The sequence below is a fragment of the Temnothorax nylanderi genome, unplaced genomic scaffold, assembly GCF_030848795.1.
Source record: "Temnothorax nylanderi isolate EJ_2023f unplaced genomic scaffold, tnyl_v1.0 TNYL_tig0016_pilon, whole genome shotgun sequence".
NCBI lineage: Eukaryota > Metazoa > Arthropoda > Insecta > Hymenoptera > Formicidae > Temnothorax > Temnothorax nylanderi.
Window position 1 is genome coordinate 2,000,645 of NW_027249078.1, and position 22,254 is coordinate 2,022,898.

The following is a 22,254-nucleotide window of genomic DNA, read 5'->3' on the forward strand; positions in this document are numbered from 1 at the left end:
TAGTACCAGATTAAATAAAATTAAATTGTGCATTATCAGATGAAACCGCGCAATTTGCAGATGTAGCATCAAAATGATGTTTTATCGGCAATGTCGGAAAATAAATACTACGTGGCTACGTAGTACCGAAATTTCGAAAATGGATATACTGGCGCTAATGTACAGGGGCTTTCGACTTCGACGGTCCCGACGGTCCCATCAGGTCCCATCAGTCCCATGTGATCACATGTGATGATGAAAAAGACCGGGATCATCCGGGATGGCCTCTCTCAGGCTTATTCCCTCTGCCTCGGATCGCTCAGGACTCAGGATCGCTGATCTCGTTTTAAACGCTTGCCTCGAGAGAGGTCATCATTAGTAGTGCACGCCGCACGCCCGGCGGCGGCTCGGCCGCAGGCCGCAGTGGCCGCACTGACAATAGTGACAATGAGTTGCCCAAGTTGCCTTCCGAGCCGAGCTGCATGATTCTCGGCTCTCGCTAAAATGGCTAAAATCAACGGTTCACGATGACAATGTATCGCGCGCGCGTGACAAAACACATACGTTCTAGAATGATTTCTGATGATTTCGTCGTGCCGCTGTTCTACGAACAATACATCCCCTTTGAAACAAAATACATTCGTCTACGTCGAGTGAAATTTGCTCGACGCAGAAAAACGTGGCCCGCGGGTGCGGGCGCGAACAAATTGCAGACGTTTTCGCGATCACGAACGCTTGGATCCTTCAGCGCTAAAAATTGTCCCGTGACATTCGGTGACAAAACAGAACAGAACCCTTATCTAGCCCTAGCCTCTACGCTCGCTTGAATGCCTTGAATCCACCGTGACCAACCGTGACTGCGTGGAAGATGCAAGCCACTTTCATTAAGAATAAAGATGAAGCAGAAACGGACTTGTCAGATCACGGAGAACGCGCAAAGGTACGAGAATGGTTGACAGAGAGAAGCGCAGACGGTCGACAGCAGGAGACTCAGCAAAACTCAGCTGTGTTCTACAAGTGTGCTGCTAACAACATGGGTAAAACTCGCGAACTCGGTTTTCCATGCATTCGGTAGTGAGTAGTCTTCGATCAGACACTTATCCGTCATTTCCTTTTGTTTATCTTTAGTGTCAACAGGTGATTTAAACAAATTGCAGACAAATGCATGGCAATTTGTTTACGAAACATGGTTGAGAGACGCCGCTACTGGAGATGTAAATTTGACATTGAAATCTGAGGCTGAACTTGCAGAAACTTGTTTGTTAATAGGTACATTTTTATAATATTCCAAATAGGTCTCACACAGAGAAAAATAATAATAATTTCAGGTTATTATAGATGGATTAACACTTGTATTCCAATTCCATGTTGGATTTCATTGCATTATTACAGGAAATACAACGAATTTACAGTCAGCGGGTATGCCACAAGATCTACTAAGTAATAAGGATTCCACAGAAAGTTCAATTAAGCTTAAACGGGAGAAGGATGCAGAACCATCGAAGGAACACGAAGAATCTATGAAACGTACAAAGCAGCCCGAAAACTGGAAAGTAAACATGAAGAAAAATGCTAGATTAAAAGGGGAGGAGTACATTGGAGTTGGAGGTAGGTACAGAGACAATAGACGCAGTTGAGTTAACGTTTAACGTATAACAAAAATTGACAATTCACGTTTTCCAGGCAAAATAGTGCCAGCTAAAAAGATGGGACACCCCTGCGTTTGTCGCATGCGCTGCGCAGACAAGATAGACGAGAAGGAACGCGGAGAATTGCACAAGGCCTTTTGGAGGACTTGTACGTGGCAACAGCGAAAGCAGCATATCGCATTGTGCGTCAAAGAATCTCCGAAACAACGCACTCGTTTGCGCAACATTCAGTCAGAGCGTTCTCCATCGAGATATCGGCAGGTGACTTTCACTTATTCTCTTCTTTTGAAGGGTAAATTCATTACCGTGTGTAAGCCCATGTTTCTCAGCACGTTTGCGGTATCTGAGAAGTTCGTGCGGCATGTGATGAAGAAGAAACGAATGTCAGCGGATGGTATTATCGGGCCGGATCAAAGAGGCAGGCACACGCCGAAAACTAAGAAGAGCGAGAACGTGAAAGAGCGAGTGCGCGAACATATCAGATCGTTCCCGATCGAGAAACCGACGGATCTTAAAAATCACAGTGGTAAATGTTACTTGGACTCAAATCTAAACATAGCTACAATGCATAAATCCTACGTGTTGAAGTGCAAACAGGAGGGTGTTCCTGAAAGTGAGATAGTGAAGGAAAGTTATTATAGGGAAATGTTTAAGACCGAGTTCAATCTCGGATTTAAACGTGCACAAACTAAGGGAAAGAAATTGCTGTCAAATGTTAGCTGACAATGAGATGAAAAAGAATGCGAGAAATGAATTTGTTGGTTATATTGAAATTTGAAATGTAGAAAAGTTTTCATACTGCTGATTACAAAGCGACACCAATTTCAACATAATTTATAGATTTATTAACACATTTGGGAATTTTATACTTGATATTGTTTGATACATTACAATTAAAAAACATTGAATAATGTAATAATATTACTGGTGCAGTTAGCTATAAATTTTTTGGGAGACTTTGGAAACTAAAAAAACAAATACGTACATAAATAAAAAATAAAAGAAGTACAGTTCAAAGTTTAATTTGTTAGAATTTTCAGGTTACACGTGGTTAAACATTAATTTACTCAAAATTGTCGTATATTTGTGTATGTACATATTGCCACTAACGGCGCCCATGAATATGCACAAGTGTGTGATACATATCGAAAAGTACACTTTTTTTATCTAGTAAACTTAAATTTTATGTTTTAATAATTTATATCAAGAGTTCCTACTCCTGTAAAGATTATTAAAAGAATAAACAGAATGTCACATAATTCAAATAATGCCTCTATATGATATATACATCAACAAATAATATATTATCAAAATATATACAACAAAAAATTAGTTGTAATAGATTATAGAAATATATATTTGTACATATATATATATATACACACACACACACACATGTTTTAAGAGGAGTACTGTTATAATTATTTATAAAAGTACGATACAGTTTTTACTTTGTAGATATGGCTCAAATTATTTGTAATCTATATAAAAACAGCATAAGCTGATTGTGAATATAAACGCGTTTAAATTTGTTATCATTATTTTAATACCAGATCTATATTGTCAATTTCTACATGTCCCATGAAAAATAGTATTTGCAAATAATTAAAAAACAATCTGCTTAAAATAATTATTTACAAAATTGTTTCTATCGATATTATACCATACTTTTAGAGAGACCAGCAGCAGTAAAACTGCAACTACAGTTTAATAATTAATAACGATATTCGTTGAAATTTAAAATTATCACAAAGTCATTATCACATCGATTGTGTTAATTATAACAGCAAGTCACTACAGTAATGTGATGATGTTCTTTAAATAATAAAAAATGCTGATAAATACATCTCTAATAGAACAAGAATATTTCTATGATCGTCCTAAAATGTAGTTAAGATTTGTGTCTCCAGATATAATTATCCTGCCTTATTTAACTCTATGGATGGATATCGTCTCCACGTTTACATATCGTCCTTTAAAATTGATGTAAATATAACAACAATAATTGTTGCTACTAATTTTTCTCTGTCTGCGAGCTGACTTCTTTACATCGAAGCGTCGCCGCCTCTACAGCATTGATTATCGCCGATCTTAAGCCATCTTTCTCTAATTGATGAATACCAGTTATGGTGGAGCCTGCAAGAAAGTTAAAAGAAAGATGTATATTGGCTGAAGAAAAATAAGGATTTTATTTTATTACATGTAAATTCTGACCTGCCGGCGAAGACACGTCGTCTTTAAGCTGTCCTGGATGAAGCTTCGTCTCCAGCACCATGGTACCAGCGCCTAGGACAGTTTGCGCCGCGAGTTTATATGCAATGGGCCTAGTAAGTCCCATTTTGACTCCACCATCAGCCATCGCTTCGATTATCATATATATCTAAAAAAAAAATCCATTTTCCGTTAACAATACTAGTCATTTATTTTAAAATATGGAAAGAAGCTTGTGGTAATTCAAAAATAAAAGAAAGGTTGGTAATACGAATCCCACACACAATTATGTGACGTGTAAATTGCAACAAGAAACCTGTACAAATATTGTCTTTCGTGTTTCCCTATTTTCCCGATTTAGTTTAGTTATAATATAATTACTTTTTTTTATATAAAAACTTTATTACAGATTGTTCACGATGAATTAGTGGAATTGGAACGTTTACTAACATAGGCAGGACCGGAACCGGCCAAGGCGGTTACCGGATCGATGAAATTTTCCGGGACTTCTTCGCAGATGCCTACGGCGGAAAATAGCTTCTCCGTAATCTCGGCATCCTTGTCACTTGCGTATTTTCCGCGTGCAAACACTGTAGCGCCGCAACCAACTAATGCAGGTGTATTTGGCATTACTCTTATCACAGGTGTTTCTTTTGGCAGTGCCTGAAAATATTTGTTCTCTCGTATGATAACGCATTGTTCTTCTTTTTCTTTATGAACAGCTTACACGATAGGCAACAACGAATTCTGACAGAGATGTGTTACCTTTTCTAACGACGCCAGAGAAACGCCCATGGCGATGGAAATGAGTAACTTCTTGTCGTCGTGTATTCTGAACTCTGGCAAAACTTTCGGTACAACTTGCGGCTTTACCGAAAGGATTAGCACGTCGCCGTGATCGATGACAGGTACATTCGTAAAAACAGTATTTGATTTCATTTCCTAAAAACGTTGAATTAATTAGATATATATGTTTTTGATACACCACATTGCAATGACATATTTGACTGCGCGATACCTATCCGAAAATTGAAATTTTCTTTATCAAAATTTAATTAAACATTATTTTTTCGTATAATTATCTACTATTTTTACCTTGATATATCTTGAGACATAAATGACATTATCTTTATTTATTGAAATATGAGCTTCTACTATCTGTCTACATGATCCTTCGTACATATCTAGTATGTTTAATATCGTCGAAATAAATACAGAGATAACTTACAATTAGACGCAATTTTAAAACTCACGCATATGACAACATAAATACGAAATGTTTGAAAGTGTCACACGATCAATAGATGACCATCGACAAGCATGCGACAGATGCGCAATCAGTGTTATAAACTATATCTTATCGTGATGATTTATTAAACAAATGTCGAAATGAAGAAGCCATTCTATTAAGAATCTTGGTCAGTTAAAAGCAATACAACTATAGTTCATCATATCAATATTTAACATAATAACTTGCAATATTTTAATTAAGTTAATCTCCCAGCTCCAAAGCTTCACAAAATATTGTGCGATATGAAACGTGAATACCCTTTCTCTTTATTAAATGTTTTTCATATTAGATATCACCGAAAGAATTTACATCACCGATTATTATCGCCGATTCATCACAACGAGAAATCACGGCACTTATCACCGGCGCGGCGGCATTCTTATCAAGCAATATGTTACAAACAAAAGAAGCGCCCTTCGGTCTATCACATCGAGATTTTCCTTCCTTACGTGATATCGTACTTAATTATCTCACCTTAAAAGTCTCAATGCTTCCAGTGTCGGTCGGAAGGCAACTGGCCAGCATCATTTCGCCTTTGCTTAAACCTGTAGAATGAGAAAAGTCTCATGAAAAAAAGAAAATAAGAGAAGCAGTTTAAGATGTTTTCAGTAAACTTTCGTTGATGAAATTAATATAAATGATAGCCTGTATACTAATATTAAACGCAAGATTATATATCATTTAAATATATAAAGAAAAGCTATTTACCCGCCCGTATGAAACCTTTGGCGAGCGCCTGAGCCATTTTTCCCCCGCCGAGGAAACCGATTTTCAGCATGTTGGTATCGATGTTTAGCGGTATCCTTGACTTCTTCACCTCACCGTCCGCGAGAAGCTGATCGCTCACTGTAGAATACAGACAGAGAAAAAGATCATTGGCTTCGTTCTTTCAACGCGTATTCGATAGCGGAACAAAAGGGAACGTGGCTTAATCAATCACGCGGATTATCTTAACAATACGCAAAAGTTATTTATTCGAATGTTGTTTACTCCAACGTGCGAACGAACAGATTATCTGTGTCACTCTGCTTCTCCGCGTTTCGATGCAGCGGTCTAGTTGCAACGACCGTATTTGTTGCTTTAGAATACTGATATGAACGCGATAAGACGGCAACTGAAGCTTATAGTTTTTGCGTCACCGAGGTCGGTCTCTCGTTTTGCTCTCGCATCTCTTTCCATTTCTATCGCACATCATTCTACGTCGCCTTCTGCGGCGATGGTCCGTATTTTTATGTAATCTCACGGAAGATAACAGCAATTTTGTGCGGCTTACGTCTAACTTGGAAAACGCGCGATTGACCGCACCGTCAACATCCAAACTTGTTCTGTCATTTGGATTGATGGATTGTGGTACAACTTATACGCAAACGTACATTTTCTGTCCGCTATAGCGCAGTACGAAGGAAACGTTAAATCAGCCTCTCCATACCTTGTAAATATTTACAAGCTTTTTCATAATAGTTTTAACTAATGGATATTATTGTCTTTTACTCTTCTCACACAATGGAATTAAAATAAGCCACAGTGATTCTAAGATCACGAGACATAAGTTAACGTGTATATTTCGTTACATTTTTCATTTTGACTATACAAAGTACACTTAATGTTTTTGTTGTAATTTATTGTAATTTAAATTACCATTTTTTATGTGTTTTACGTAGACCCTGTATTTCGAAAATTTCCGTTAGCTTATTTTAATTCTGAAACTTTTAATCGGATTAATTACGCTTGTATAAATGTTATATCTTTAATTGATAACAGATTCGATACAATTTTTAAAACGATAAATAACTTGCTTTTTTTTCCAAGAAAATTAATCAGAATTAATCAGTTAGTTTCACACATTGTCTAATAACGTAAAACAGCTATAAAAAGCTAAGAATATTGAATGGTCAAAGCAATTTTATCACAAACAAAATGACATTTACAACAGGCATTACTCACCATACTTGCGCACGTTTAGATTCCACGGAACACAGCGATTTAATTTTGCGAGACCCATTGTTCTCAGACCAACAGACATCTTCATGGTTGCTTCGTGATTAATGTAATATGAATAAATGGGCAATTGAAAAGAATTCCAGGAATCTCCGTTTTTTATTTGATCGTTTTCTTTTCTTCGGTAAAACTTTCGGTACAGGATCTGGAAAGAAAAATGAAGTAATCATTAATAATATTGTCAGTGAACATAATAATGAAACATTTACATTATATTCTTTTATTACTGAGGCTATAAAATATGAATATCATGTGTCACAATTTGTATCAGGTATCTCGACATCAATAGAATAAATAAATAAATAAAATTCTATATCTCTCGTGATCGATTAGAAATCTAATTTAGTCTCGCATCACGTCGCATTTGTAATTCGATTGCATTATTAACAGCCAAGGAAACGTGCGATCAATTAATTAACAAAGATAACAACTTGTAAAGATAACAACTTGTCGAGAATTTAAAACTTACGAGCTTTTCTTATGTGTTCAACGCGATGCCTGATGATATCAAAGCGGCCGGCAGATGGAATATATGCTGCTGATAAGGATTGAATGATACGATCAACTATTACTCATTCGATCGTAATCTGCAGCGTATGGCAATATCCTCTGTTCTTTCATTACTATTCACGTCCACTTTGAGCCGTCTTTATATATATGTTTAAGACATAACAGGCTTATCTTACGGAAAACTACCTGTTATCTATACATCCAATCGGAACCCAAATTAACAGCGACTCCTCCCCACCGTGCCGCTCGATATCGTGGTCCACCTAAGAAAGAAAAGCAAAAGCAATCAATCTATAATCAAGATTTGAAGGAAAGCTTAGATCTGAACGTGCATTCTTCTAATATATATCTATACTCTTCTCATTTTTTGTAATAATATTTTAGCACTCGTGTAGGTCATAAATCATTTGCAGCCCGATTTACGTATAAAATAAACGAGCTTAGAACGTTGAAATATAATGATATATTTATAATCGTTCTACTTTGATTTAAAAATAAATACTTTAAATCAAATAAATTATTATATTTAGTGGGGACGAAAGAGTTTGCGGTTTGGAGCCACAGTTTACAGCCGCTATAAATTTAAATCCGTTATTGATTGCCTTATTATTTATAATGTTTACAATTAATATTAATCATTTCCATTTGATACTGCTTGATATTCGCTAAATGTAAAATTATTCACTGAGAAACATTACACACGAGGTTAACATTAACCTCAATGTACATTACTCTTTAATTGTACAACGTACATTAAAAATTTTATGACTCTTTAATCTTCTATTTTTTTTTTAAATAAGTTATATACGGTTTTAAATATCAAATCCAGTCGTTTAAAAGTAAGATATGAAGTATTCAATAATTTAATTATAAAAATGACCTTCTCCTCCTCTCTACTTCTGTTTACTATCGTGCCTCGTGCCGATATCTCACGTACACGTAATGAAACTGATTTTCCATGTGACTCATGACGCGATATTTCGAATTTTAGGGCGCGAAGAAATGACCATTGGAATTCTTCGTTCACTCGTTCGTTTCTACGCCGCGAAGGGAGTCAATTAATTTTGCAATTAATTTTCAGCAAATAGGGATTTTCTTATCTTATTATTGTTTTGCTTTCGATTTGTGTTATCGACATTTTTAGCGAACGCGTTGCGCGCTGGACGTGCAGATGGCGCCACTGGTATCTCTGAGAAGCAGAAGCAGCAGCAGCAGCAGCAGCAGCAGCAGCAAAGAAAAGATTTAAAGATGCTGTAGCGCAATTATCTTTATCTAAACGCGGTATGTACATACCTAATGATCATTGCACTTTCAAATAATATTTTAAATTTATCTATACGACCAATTTGACACTTTAACCCAATGCTTTAACGTGCGATAAAAGATTACGCCAAATGTATATGTAATGCAATGTATAATGTATGTATCGGAAAGTTAACAAAGCTAGGGGGCTTTATTTATTCGTCTTTTTCAAGTCTGATTAAATTCCAAGTCGTTTTATTCGGAGTCCGCTGTCCGCGTACTTAGCGATAAAAGCCGTACAATCTCTCTCGTTAGAATTGGAGAATCGCGTAAATGCCGTAAAATAGCCCGAATAGAAATGCGCGGATCGTATCTCGCGTGCTCTAACACGTACGCGAACGTCTTCCGTTAGACTCGGCTCTCTTCCTGTAACCTGTAACTGTTTCTCATTCTAGATAACTACGATAACTGCGAGATGACCGGGATCTTGGGATCTTGAAACGCCACGCCGCGCCGTTTCAAAGCTCGTCTCGACCTCGACGAAATACACGACATACTCGTTTCTGCTCGCAACTCGCAACTCGCAAGGCAAGCGGAGGAAATTGCAAGAAATCGCGATGAAGAACGCTCGATTATTATTAGCTCGTATCGTCCTTTCACTGTTTTTTTCCTTCCTAGTTATTGTTTATGTATCATCGGCAATGGCAAAATGTACATATGTACAATTCCGTGAAACGAATGGAGCTCGCGCGCTGGCACAGCGATCGGACAGTAGATCAGGGGCAGAAACCGGAAATTGTGATCTCTCTGTGATCTGTCGAACGCAGATCCCGCTCTTATATTTCTGTCATTGATCTGCAGGCAGCAAGCACGTGAGAGTCTGCAGCTGATCTTTATTGCCGATATTTTCATTATATTTTGGCTACGGTCAACGTGACGCTACAAATGCTTTGGAGCGTTCTTCTTCTTCTTTCTTCATTGAAAGAAAAGAGAAGAGGAATGCTTCGAAGCATTTGTAGCGTCACGTTGACCGTAGCCTTTATTTACAATCTTCACACACACACACACATATATATATATATATATATATATTTGTTTTTTTTCTGGCAGCAGCGTTGCAAAAGCCAGAGCCTGGAACGCCAGCATTCAAATCGCTGTAGCCTTTCTATTGACAAGATTTTTGTAGCTCTGCACTCTGCATAGTCTGCATTCTGTAGAATCCGTTCTCGTTCTCGAGTCTCGCGACTCTCGACAGACTTTCTCCGTCTGTCTGGTGGGTAATCTGCGAAATCGTAAACGTGACGCAACGTCCGCAACGATACGACAATTTCGCGAACTTCGTAATTCATATAGGTATTAAAATATATCCTGCGAAATTATTTAATCGCTTCCGGATAGTCTGGATCGTTCAGATCGTCCAGATCGTCCGTTGATCGAGCTGGAGGATTCCATTGTGCGTCCAGGAATGACCGATCGAGGGTCATCGCTTGTTTTTCGTATTATAACTCGGTGCGCGATAAAAACAGATAATAGATAATCTATTTACGAATAATTTATCGATGTTAAATAAATTATACATTCCGCGAAACACTTATCGGCTATAATATCTTACTCGCTTGTCATTGGAATTACAGCGAAGCGCATGCACTTCAGATATAATCTACAATTCATAATTTAAAATACAGAATAGAATAGAATAGAATATAGAATGAACCAGACGCTTAATTATAGCTTTTACGTGCCGTGCAATTGCGAGAAACATCTGAAAAAGACGTAAGCAAATGTGACAAAACGTGTAAAACGACGGATATATGGAATCTGCTGAAATTTAACGTGAATTGTGAATTATATTCAATACTGACTTTGACTGTATTATGAAAAGGCAAAAAGAAAAACGAGATTATTTATCGCTTTATATCGCACAACTTGTCCGACGTATTTCTTTCGACACGTTCAATGCGTGTAACAAAAAGTCGATAAAACGAACGTAATTCTTATCTCTCGTAAGTCGTAAGACAACATATACAATAGATATAGATAAGGGAGCGTAATCTCGCCAAGAAATTTGAAAAAAGAAACATTTCAACTGTGCGATATATGTATATATAATATAATTTAATTGCATGCATATATTATCGTTTATTTATCGTCTTTATCGTCTTCGCGGCGAATTACCGCTGGCCGCTGCGCCGCACGTCAAGTATACACTTGCCACGTACGTATATGAATATAGGTATATGTGCATGTACTTTGGCCGGGACGAGAATCATCTGTCATACGCATTTTACGTAACGCGCGATGTTTCACCATCCGCTTGATAAAGTATTAAACATTTATCTCACGCGGGAATAAATTTTAATAATTAGCGCTTTTCTGCGCGTAATCTATCAAATCCTTAAAGCCTTAACTTAAATTATCAAATTGTTAAATGAAATGCGAATTGGTTAAATCGTTTAGACTTGAGTGCCTAATTTCAGACTCGATTCTCCAAGACTTTTGGCCACATTGCACCTAGGCATTTATAGAGAGAGAAGAAGTTATAAGCCAGGGAATCGGAGAGAGGAAAATAGATATAGTATAATCGGAGCGAAAAGGAACGAGGAGAGGCGGGAAAAGGCGCCGCGGATTCGACGGATTCGTGCCGCGTGCGTGAGGCGTGAGCCGACCAGCTGTCAGCTGACATGAACTCGCCCGCGCCGCGCGCCGCGCGCCGCGCGCCGCTCGATGACCATCGATGACCGAGCGTGTACGTGTACGTGCATGTCAGTGCATGTGTAGCGTACAGCGCGAGCGTATTTGCTCGTCTGCTCGTAACACTCCCGCTCTATTACCGTCAGTGGTCGACGGTCGCTCGGTGAGTCGACACGAAAGTGCACGAGAGTGAGTGGTCGTCGGTCGATCTCGCGTGACCTCGTGGCGCGTTTCATCCACCATAAAGTCTATTGAGACTTGGCGCGCTCTACGCCACGTAAAAGGCGTAATTAAAAGCACCCTTTCTCTTCCTTTCTCTTTCCCTCTCCCCGCTTCCCTTCTGACTTCTCGCGTCGGTGATAGCCTTTGGATTGGATCCAAACGACGGCACCACGTGTCAATACGGGGACGATAAGATGCCGCTTCATTGATCTCGTATCTCGTATCTCGTCCGATTTTCCCGAGCCGAGTCAGCCGAGTCAGCCGAGTCAGCTGGAGTCAACGCGACGCGACGGACGCGGAGAGTGGATACTGCGGAGAGGGAAAGAGACCTCAACTCTCTCTCTCTCTTTCTCCCTCAAACCTCAAATGCGCCGCATTTAGTCGCGGGTCGCGGCGCCGAACGATAATCGTGACCATCGTAACATCACGCGCGGCGTGTTACGCTAACGTCAGCTAACGTCGTCGTCGTCGTTGCTCCTGTTGCCCGTGGACCGTGGACCGTGGGCCGTGGTCGCTGTCAATTGCTGTCAATCGCAGTGAAAATGCCCGCGCGACTCAGCAAGTTTTCGTCTGACGTGCCTTGCATGGATTACGTTCACCCATGGACGGACTCCTGCATCAGCGCGACCGCCGGTCTCGGTCTGCACTCCCTGCAGGAATCCCTCAGGATATACACGACCGTTTACATCGTACGTCAACGTGCGTCAACGCACGTCAACGCACGTCAACGCACTTGTATTTCTCTCTTTCTTTTCGTTTTCCCGCTTCGTCGGGATATCCAGGCTCGCTGGGGTTGTCGAGTGTCCGAGCCGGGGATGCGCGCGCGCGGGGGTGCGTTCCCCACGTTTCGTCGTCGATCGGTCGATCTCTTTTCGGGGACCGCGCGTCGGCGCGTCGGCGCGTCCGCCCTTTCGAGACAGATGCATTGATGGCATTGACGCTGTTGGCCGGTGCGTTTGCACTCAGCGCGCGGCGCCGCGACGTGACCCGTGGAATCGCGGGTTCGTCCGGTGCGAATGCACTGCACAGGGCTCGTCCGACGAGCCCGGCCCTGATGCGCTCGCGGCTGAGTGTGGATGCACCTACGTCGCGTGCCCTACGCGCACTCATCTCGGTGCATCCCAGTGCATCCGTCCCGAAATATGCGGACGCCGAATGCGCGCGCGCGCGCGCCCGCGCGGCGAGGCGCGAGGCGCGATTGCTCGACGTTTCGACGAGTATAAACCTCGCGGAATGTAGAGGGGAAAAAAAAAAAAAAAAAAAAAAAGAAACGGAGCGAGCTTTCAATCAAAAATTTCACTTGCCAAACTCCAATTAACTTGTCGGGAAATGCCTGCGATATCTCGTTAACGTGGGTGGAATTGTTAATAAGTAATTTTGCTCTGAGCGGTGCTGCCGATTAAGTCGAGATGATTCTTTGCTTTAAATCGCTTCGAATTCAGAATTACAGAGCGAGTAATGCGAGTATAGAATAATTTACCTCGTCCTTGCATCGACCAGGCGTAAACTCATGTCCGTTTCCTCGGGTCATGAATATCGTTGACTTTTTCATTTACATAATCGAGAATCTGTACGAAGGCCTTGAGAACGTCGTACGACACATTCGCATCTCTTTCAACTACTTTTTTTTTATATACTCGCTTCTTTTCATTCTTTATGTAACCATTCGAAGAAAAAGTGTGTGTCGAAAAATAATTAATAATGAAACAATGAAATAACCGTAGCACTTATGAGGAGACATCTGACTATATAAACGAACGTTTTAAAAATAATGCAATTTAAATAGTCAAAATAAAATTAGCATAATTTCGAGAAGAACATAAATTATGTCGATATAATGTTTCGATAAAGAAAGATGTTAAAGCTTGAGACTTGTATGATTGCGAAATCGTGTATTTTTGTATACATTTCGCGTTATTTCGCATTTTAAGAATATGCGATATTGTCGTTATGATTCGTTATTTAATAGAAATTATTTTGAGCACGAACAAGTGCCTGATTTGTGCCAAAGAGACTTCGGCATTTGACATTCGTATAATCGTACGGACTTTAAACATACGATATTATTCACCTTCGTTCCGTTATCGCGTGAATTGATTGCGTCTATTTACAAGTTTATCAATTTTGTAGTCTACTTGTAAGTATATTCTGTAATTAGTGCTATGCCATTATCCCTAATTATCGTCAGCTCGCGACAGATAATTGCAAACTGCGACCTTCGTAAAATGTTGGTTGAAATAGATAAGAAGGAAATGAAATAAGAATGTGCAAATTAGATTTATCGAATATGTATGAACGATAATTAATCGTAAAAATTAACAGTGGAAATTTTAACTTTGAGAAATGATTTTTTATAGGTTTCTTTTTTTTAACGCGACGTATGGTTGTGATAATATAAATATAATTTATGGTGATACGAATATAATTTTAGTTTAATATTCATAAAATTTTTTTGAAACTGATTTTCTTGTCATTCCAGATTGCATTTTTAATGAGAAGAAAAGTACCGTCGAAAGAGGACATCAAGAAAACTATATTGGGTATCCTTCAATCCACAGCATTTCTTTCGTGGAGTGGTTTCTCTTATTCGTTGTTTATTTGTTTGTTAAGGTAAGAAATAATCAATATGGTTACTCAATAAAGCTAGAATTTCTAGGAAAACTTAATTAATACAATTGTAAGGACTTCGCGCCGCGTACCTCTTTCAAGAAATACACAAAGTATTTATCAGAAAAAACATTAAATAGGTCCTATATGAGCACTGAAAGACATAATTGATATTTGTGTTTCAGGCGAATGCTTGGACATTTCTATATGCCGACTGTATCTTTCCTTCCGTCCTTTTTATCTAGCCTATCTGCCATTGTGATAGAAAGAGCGTCTAGACGTACGTTATTATGTCTCTACGTGTCGAACATTGTAAGTAGATGTTGTAACAGTTAAAAAACAAAACGATTATTCATATACATTATCATTATCGTCTTCTTCTAGGCAACGGAAACGTTGTTCAAAATGGGTGTGTGGCGAGGATATTTCTCGCCTATTCCAAGAGGAGAGGTCTATATCTTTGCTGTAAGCGTAGCTGTGTTACTGTATTTCTTCCGTTCAAAGACGAATAAGCACGATCAGATATATAAAATATTAAGGTATATATCCGAATTTGTGTACTCGATGTGTATTTATCTCTGTAGCGTGTGTATGTATAACGTGTGAATTCAAAAAAACAGGATGATTGTTGGACGGTACGAAGAGACTGAATATCTTACGAAGAAAAACCTACATCCTGAAACATCTTCGAGAAATACCACGACTGGCGGCGCACAGAGTGGCACAAGTATACGTAGGAGTTCTGCAAGGCATAAATTTAGTATTCTATGGAAGTCTTTTGAGGCATACAAATACATCATTAACAGCTTAAAGGCACAAAGTAAGGATGCTTCGTGCCCACATCCTTATAGCTGCGCACATTACATTTTAGCGGTGAGAGAACAGCAAATATAGAAATATTCTAGATAAATACTCTATATTTCGATGTATATAAAACTACTTCTTTTTTTTTCTTTTTTATTTAAAGGATAGCGCAAGGCTCTTCAGTTATGGTGTTTGCGGGCAAATAGCGCTTAAACTAATCTTACAATTTAAAAGATTACTTCAGAAGCCGAAATTATTAAAAACCACCATCTTTCAAAGAGAAAATGTAAATCTGGGTGTGTTTCTTGGAGGATTTGCCGGCCTTTATAGGGTACATTATCTTGCTCTGCATACTTAATGCAAATTATAGAATTAGTATCAAATAATATTGTAACTATATCTTTCGTAATTGTTTTTGGTTACCATTATTTCTCTTTTCTTATCTAGTTAGCGTCATGCATGTTGAGAAGAACCTTCCACAAAGATTCACACATTTACGCTATTCCTGCTGGACTTATCGCAAGCGTAACGTTTATGGCATATCCTAATACTACTATAGCCTTATATTTTATGTGGAAGACACTACAGGTATTATGTATTTCCATTAATACACATTCTATTAGTATATTCATGATATATAGTAAATTATGGCTGTAACATTATCGGCTCTCTATTTCAGTTGCTGTGGAACGATGCAGTGGAAAATGAGAAAGTACCTGAAATAAAGTGGTTCGTCATCTTATTATATTGCTGTAGCACGGCACTTCTCTTCCACGTAGCTATACTGGAACCACAAAACTTGAGATCATCCTATTGGAGATTTCTTTACAATATGTCCGGTGGAAGGTAAGCATTGTGCGAAGCACATAATAAGATTATCAACTCTGATCTACTATTCTCACTTCGTATACGTATTGATTCCAGAATAGCAGTAATGTCTCGGCTACCCTTGAATGTATTCGGTTTAGAAACCAGCAAAAATTTGCAACAAGTGCTCAGAAAAACGAAAACCACTGATCAACTTAGCTTTTCTTTCTGAAATGTCGAGTATAAGTAATGTCAAAAGTGACAATACGTACCTTAGTGTTTTTTTATTTCCTTCGAAAGTGTAATTTTTCAAAACCAAAGACAGCATGTGTGTTATATGCGTTTTATGTAAATTGTATAAGCTAAATTTCATGCGATAAACAAATGAAACTACAAAATGTATGTCTTAGCGTAGCGATCTGAACATCGACGTTTCTATTCTTTTTTCTTCAACCTAAATCGAAGCGATGGTGCTTGCGGATATGTTGTGATACTAAGAGAACTTAATACTTTTATACATAGAGATAAAGATATAGTAAGTAATTTAATATATTTGATTGTTATGGTGTGATAATTATATGTCAGGGAAAGAGAGATAAATAATATTATTTAAATGGATATAGTTATCTCAATGTCTACAATTTTTTTGCGAATACGTTATGCATCGTCAAATGCATAGCGAAATACTTTTATACTTTCTCTCTGTGACGTATGTACACTACAGATTATTTTTTCTATGTTTAATATAAACTTTATATTTATCGCTGATATATAAACATGTTTCAAGTAGACAGTTTTGTTATAAATTTTATTATAAATATACATAACACTTATTTATTGGCGCAAGCAATAGACAACAATGTCCTATTACGTCTGGTTTTTAGCAATCTCTAGTGCTCTGTTCATTATAACATCCACGACACCCGTGTTACGTTTCTTCTCTATTCTCCTTTTTTTTCGTAATACTTCGTCCCACTTAATACGACTTTGCATTTTCAAGTTCTTACGGTTTATAATACCAGCGACTATTTGAGAATCCAGAACTGAAACAGAGTGTCTCGATGGATTTAGTTTGAGTGGTTCCATACTTTTCAACGAGTCTACCTGCCACGGTAGTAATCCAATGGGACATCCAATCCATTGGTAATTATCTGAAAATCAGATTTAAAAAAACATATTATTGATCCTTCAAATTATTATATAAGCCTGCGAAAAACTCGTTTGTAAGTGTATACCGTGTGCTGGTTTCCAATGTAAATTACGGATTATTTGGTCTGCCAACAAAGGAGCAGTCTTCTTTTTAGTTGCACGCTTTATTTTATCTATCTGCACCTCATTTTCTGTTGGACTTGGATTAAGATCTTGGACACTAAATATCTTATCAACATCATTGTTGCTGTCCTCACTGTCATGCTTTTGGAATGTATAAATTTGAAGTAAATTTAACAAATGCCTTTTTGTTTGCGCACCTATTTTCGATGTAAGCAACTTTAAAATTGGCTCTATCAATCTTGCAGAGAATTCGTTGACATTTAGTAAAAGTCTGGATAAAAATTTTATATCAAGAAGAAAGTGCGGGATGGTACTTGATATGTCTAACCACAAGACATTCCGTAAATATGGGTGTTTAGAGTGTATGCGTTCTTTGAGACGTTGACTTAAAGTCTTTGTATCTAATTTTCTATCTGCCTTCTGTAATTCATATTCCATGGTACGAGCAATATCTTGGACGATGTCCAGCTGAACAAAACTATAGAAGATGGAACTTATCCATAAGGCAGCGAGATTTCTTCTTTCTTTATTTTCACGTTCTTGATCTACGATATTAAGCAACTTGAACAGCAGCGTGTCTAACATCTCTTTTTCATGCAATAAGAAAATGATATCTTTCCAGAATCGAAGTATCTCGGGCGGCAGTATCCTTCTTTTCAAATTAGTATTCCTTTTTTCTTTACGTCGAAAAATTCTCATGATATCTAAATTTGGTAGGAAAGCTTCATTTTTGCACAACGCGTTACAAATTGCATCGCTCTTCTCCTGCATTGTACTTGACGATTCGTTTAGATCCACAGATATCTTAGACAAAAGTAGTGCTCGTGCAGTTTGCAAATTATATTCTTTATCAATCTTTATAGTTCTTTTGTGAACGGATATATATTCGTTCTCGTCATTGTTTGAAGTTTTATTTCTATACTGAGTCAGCATGTATGTACGTAAATCTTGCAATATTTCCCTGCGAGAAATAATATTGACAAATTAATTTAACCAGATCTTATAATTTCATATTAAGGACATATAGACTAGGGAAAAAATGCCGACGGAACAATTTATCTGACTTGCAATAAAAAATTACCGTAATTGTATCTCTGGTAAATCCGATACTAATTTATAACCAGCGTTGACATATAAACTAACAGCTGTCCAAAGTTCGATCACATCTGTAAAGTCCTGTGCTTCGGATTCTTCTTCCTCCTCTGACGCATCAGTTTTTTTCATGTAACATTTTTCCATTGCGCGTGCCTCAGGTGCCCAATACTCGTCCTTTATTTAAAAGATAATATTTTACGAGAATTCATAACAACCTAACACCTAACACAGATTACAGTTGCGACAGAGATAGACATACATGCAGCCAATGCAGCAATATATTAATTGCTATCCTTAACACTCCAATGGAGGGCAATTCGTATCCGTGGGCAGTCTCATGTCTCAACTTGACTATCCACTCTGGGATTTTCAGTTGGCTGGCGATCTTAAACATGGACGTCTGCTTTGTATGGCCTATATTGGAAAAGTGGTTTAAGAATCTCATTATCGTGGTCGAGTACATCAAGCTCAGGTCGTTCTCGCAGTACATCGGTAGCTCGCCACTGTCGATCTTGGACGTCCACTCGCGATCGCGGAGGCACACTTGTAAAATTGACAGAGTACAGTCCACGCCCACTGGTAGCTTCGGCATCCTGCGAATAACAATGATCTCTGAAATCTATCTCAGTACCTCCAATCTCCAATCTTCAATTGAGTAACCGGTGACGTGTTGAGTAACACTGCATCACCTGGCTTTCCACGCTAAAAGCGCCTCGTAGGCCTTTGCTTGCTCGACCGGGTCGTTGGAATAAATCTGCCTGTACACGTCGTGCCATTCTGCCCTTGGGTTCAACAAATCGATTATTCGTCATTGTCCACCTCTTCCGCGTTCCGAAATCTCATCTCGTCAATAGATACTTACGGAGATAACCAAGGCACTTGCTTTATACCGTCGTGTTTCCCGGACAGAACCATGCTCGCCGATGTGTTACGACTTACGTGCCACGACTACCACGCAGGGCCACGCTAGGCCACGCTACCGGTCCGGACCGACCACGTGCTTCTCACACGTGTCTAACCGGAATGATTTATTTTATGGTGAATTAAGTCCCAGTCGTACGAGAGTCGAGAAAAGAATTGATATTTAATAAATTGCAATAATTACAATGGTCGAGACAATTAATAAATATATATATCATTCGACGGAGATGACTAGATAAATAAGAAAATATCACAAGTTTAGACAAGGAAATGAGATCTTAACCGCAACCGCGAGTTCGCCGAAGCTGCCGAAGACGTCGATCCGATCGTCGATTGCCTGCAGCCTGCAGGCAGGGGCGGAGCCGGCGGAGGGGCTTAGTATTTGTTCTTTGTACTTTGTAGTTCAGTAGTTGTAGTTGAATCTTTTGTACTTGTTCGTCTTTTCTCTTTCTCTGTCTCCCCGCCAGCCGCCAGTGTCTAATCTATCTCGCTTTAAGTGCAGAAATCATTAAGTGTGCGCAGCTATAAAGAACAGAAACACAGTAAACACACTTATAACCAGTTATAACCTATAACTATAGCTTACATCATGATTTTGATAACAATCAACAGCAAATCTGCACAAGATCATACATTTCACTAAATTATATTAATGTAATAAGGATAATAATGGCGAGACAAATCACGACGGTGCTGATAGACCTCAGTGGAACGTTACATATCGATAATACGGCTATTCCAGGTGCCGTACAAGCGTTAAACAGGTTAGATTTGCTTTGCTTTTTTGTTTTTTTATTAGTATTTAACTTTACACCGGGGTTACAGCGCAATCTCTGTGTGAAAACGAGCGGTTTAATTTTAAATTTCTACTTGTTTTGCATAAAAATTTACTTAGCGGGGCTGATTTTAATAAAAAATCTGTTATTTGTTAAAACGACAGCCGACAGCTTTTCGTGACTAATTTAATATCTACTTTTATTTAATAAATATCTCGATGACATCAAACCAGTGAAAATAAAGGTTTTTTTCGTGAATTAATTGTTGCGATTAATCAAACAGTAAACTCTTATGATTTGTTTTTAGTATCAAGTGTATTCTTTGACTCTTTGAGAGAAACCACGAATTTATATTTTCACGTTATAGGCTACGAAATGCAAACCTATCGATTAAATTCGTCACCAACACCACCAAGGAGTCGAGTAATTATTTGTACGAGCGTCTGACGAAACTTGGATTTGACTTGCGAAAAGAGGAAATTTTTAGTTCTCTTGCGGCGGCGAGGAGATTAATTATCTCTCGGCGATCGAAGCCCATGCTGTTAATTGATCCGGCAGCGATGGAGGATTTCCAAGATTTAGCAACAGATGATACGCCTGATGCAGTGGTGATCGGCTTAGCACCGAGCAAATTCAACTATGACGAGCTGAACAAAGCATTCAGGTAGTCTTCTCACATTGCATCTTCTCTTTCGTCTCTATCGTTTAAGCAACGTATGACATATGTGCGATATTTTAGATTGCTTTTGAATGGTGCTTCCCTCATAGCCATTCACGAAGGACGATATTACAAGCGCCCCGATGGCCTAGCTCTAGGTCCTGGGGCGTTCGTCAAAGGATTAGAGTATTCTAGCAATGTAAAAGCAGAAGTTGTTGGTAAACCGACCATAGGATTTTTCAAGGCAGCTTTAGGGGAAACAGATCCAGCACAGGCTATAATGATTGGAGATGTAATGTTTCAAATGACATCGTCTTTTTTTATGTATTATTATTGTAATTTTTTGTGCTCACAATCTTTTTTTGTCATTAGGATGTAAGAGATGACGTAGCTGGTGCGCAAGCCGCTGGGATTAAAGGTATTCTGGTACAAACTGGCAAATACAGAGCGGGGGATGAGAATACGATTACTCCGGGACCAGCAAAAGTATGCGCTTCTTTTGTAGAAGCTGCCGAGAGTATTCTCAGTGAAATTATTTAAAGATTTGTGGTTTAACGAAATTACTAAGCGCGTAAGTAGCAATAGTTCTTTATTCAAATATCGCTGCGCGATGCAATCTCTTTTCTATATTAAATTATATATTTTATATAAATACTGGATTACTTTATATAGTGTACATAGTAATCTGAAGTAATGCCATATTATTGTAAAATAGACGTAATAAATACAAATAGAAATTAATGTCGATCCTTTTCTGATATGGAGTTTTATATGTTATTTTGCCTATTAATGTAAGTTCCGATAGAGACAATATCAATAGTAATGTATTACAAAGGTAATCAGATAAATATGAAAGTATTCGAAGAAATATCGTCTCGTTATACACTCGTATAGAAAATTGTAGAAAATTTGACTTTTTCAGTTTGACATTGAAAAGTTTAATAACTTACACGTTGGGACAGAGTAAAATGTATTTTACAAAGCAATCTGACACAAGCATTCGATTTTTTATAGAGACGATATTAGTCTATAATATTATTCGTTCTAAAAATTTATAAATTTAATCTTTCGCTACATAGTCTTATGTCGTAAGTAGTACCACTGTAAAACCTGTTCCTAATAATGAAACAGGTTTACAAAAAGGAAATGCTGTCTGTCAAAAACGTACGGTGCTCTGCGAGTATCGTTTTCGGTATAAAATTTGGCACCCAAATTTGCTATTTTTTTTAATCTTGTTTTTTTTTTTACATAAATTGAAGAAAGATGAAATCGATATTTTGATTTTTATACTATTAACGTTCTCATATTAATACATCGTTTTTCCGTGCAAAAATATTATGTTTTGAATGAAACGACTGAATTTACCATCTTTAACGAAATGAAATTACATGCTGCCTCTGCTGTGGAATAAATAGTAAAGAATATAATATAAAAGTTCATGGTGATAATGTGGTAACTTCTATAATTTATCGTTGATAATGTAAAAGAGAAATGTTAATGTAATTATATCTTGTAACTATG

At 38.0% G+C, this 22,254-nt stretch overlaps 5 protein-coding genes across 8 annotated transcripts; 3 read left to right on the forward strand and 2 right to left on the reverse strand.

Moving 5' to 3' along the window:
* The first annotated feature begins 185 nt into the window (after positions 1 to 185).
* LOC139768524 (uncharacterized) lies at positions 186 to 11,010 on the forward strand. The gene is made up of 6 exons (XM_071698775.1): positions 186 to 1,016; positions 1,108 to 1,248; positions 1,372 to 1,587; positions 1,663 to 4,456; positions 4,562 to 8,919; positions 9,336 to 11,010. Exons 1-4 carry the CDS (start codon positions 848 to 850, stop codon positions 2,349 to 2,351), a joined length of 1,215 nt encoding a protein of 404 aa, XP_071554876.1. The 5' UTR covers positions 186 to 847; the 3' UTR covers positions 2,352 to 4,456; positions 4,562 to 8,919; positions 9,336 to 11,010.
* On the reverse strand, positions 2,635 to 7,210 carry LOC139768525 (uncharacterized). Of its 2 annotated transcripts, none has more exons than XM_071698776.1 (7): positions 7,075 to 7,210; positions 5,839 to 5,976; positions 5,605 to 5,675; positions 4,605 to 4,781; positions 4,290 to 4,502; positions 3,843 to 4,008; positions 2,635 to 3,764 (listed from the first exon to the last, which is right to left on the reverse strand). In XM_071698776.1, the coding sequence occupies exons 1-7, from the start codon at positions 7,157 to 7,159 to the stop codon at positions 3,643 to 3,645; spliced, it is 972 nt and encodes a 323-aa protein (XP_071554877.1). In that variant the 5' UTR covers positions 7,160 to 7,210; the 3' UTR covers positions 2,635 to 3,642. The 2 variants fall into 2 exon arrangements, with proteins under 2 accessions (XP_071554877.1, XP_071554878.1); XM_071698777.1 differs by lacking the exon at positions 7,075 to 7,210 and adding an exon at positions 6,121 to 6,236.
* A 625-nt stretch (positions 11,011 to 11,635) lies between the features above and the next one.
* On the forward strand, positions 11,636 to 16,802 carry LOC139768523 (transmembrane protein 135). Of its 2 annotated transcripts, none has more exons than XM_071698774.1 (9): positions 11,636 to 11,734; positions 14,273 to 14,403; positions 14,586 to 14,712; positions 14,785 to 14,939; positions 15,021 to 15,273; positions 15,368 to 15,535; positions 15,652 to 15,792; positions 15,884 to 16,050; positions 16,129 to 16,802. In XM_071698774.1, exons 1-9 carry the CDS (start codon positions 11,651 to 11,653, stop codon positions 16,241 to 16,243), a joined length of 1,341 nt encoding a protein of 446 aa, XP_071554875.1. In that variant the 5' UTR covers positions 11,636 to 11,650; the 3' UTR covers positions 16,244 to 16,802. The 2 variants fall into 2 exon arrangements, with proteins under 2 accessions (XP_071554875.1, XP_071554874.1); XM_071698773.1 differs by having other exon boundaries at positions 11,698 to 12,482.
* On the reverse strand, positions 16,799 to 19,380 carry LOC139768521 (uncharacterized). 2 transcript variants are annotated; one of them, XM_071698767.1, is made up of 6 exons: positions 19,241 to 19,380; positions 19,068 to 19,160; positions 18,638 to 18,971; positions 18,365 to 18,552; positions 17,247 to 18,244; positions 16,799 to 17,162 (listed from the first exon to the last, which is right to left on the reverse strand). In XM_071698767.1, exons 1-6 carry the CDS (start codon positions 19,291 to 19,293, stop codon positions 16,879 to 16,881), a joined length of 1,950 nt encoding a protein of 649 aa, XP_071554868.1. In that variant the 5' UTR covers positions 19,294 to 19,380; the 3' UTR covers positions 16,799 to 16,878. The 2 variants fall into 2 exon arrangements, with proteins under 2 accessions (XP_071554868.1, XP_071554869.1); XM_071698768.1 differs by having other exon boundaries at positions 19,068 to 19,155; positions 19,241 to 19,371.
* A 549-nt stretch (positions 19,381 to 19,929) lies between these two features.
* Positions 19,930 to 21,474, forward strand: LOC139768526 (haloacid dehalogenase-like hydrolase domain-containing protein 2). Its single transcript, XM_071698778.1, has 4 exons — positions 19,930 to 20,063; positions 20,443 to 20,739; positions 20,815 to 21,025; positions 21,106 to 21,474. The coding sequence occupies exons 1-4, from the start codon at positions 19,969 to 19,971 to the stop codon at positions 21,271 to 21,273; spliced, it is 771 nt and encodes a 256-aa protein (XP_071554879.1). The 5' UTR covers positions 19,930 to 19,968; the 3' UTR covers positions 21,274 to 21,474.
* The last annotated feature ends 780 nt before the right edge of the window (positions 21,475 to 22,254 follow it).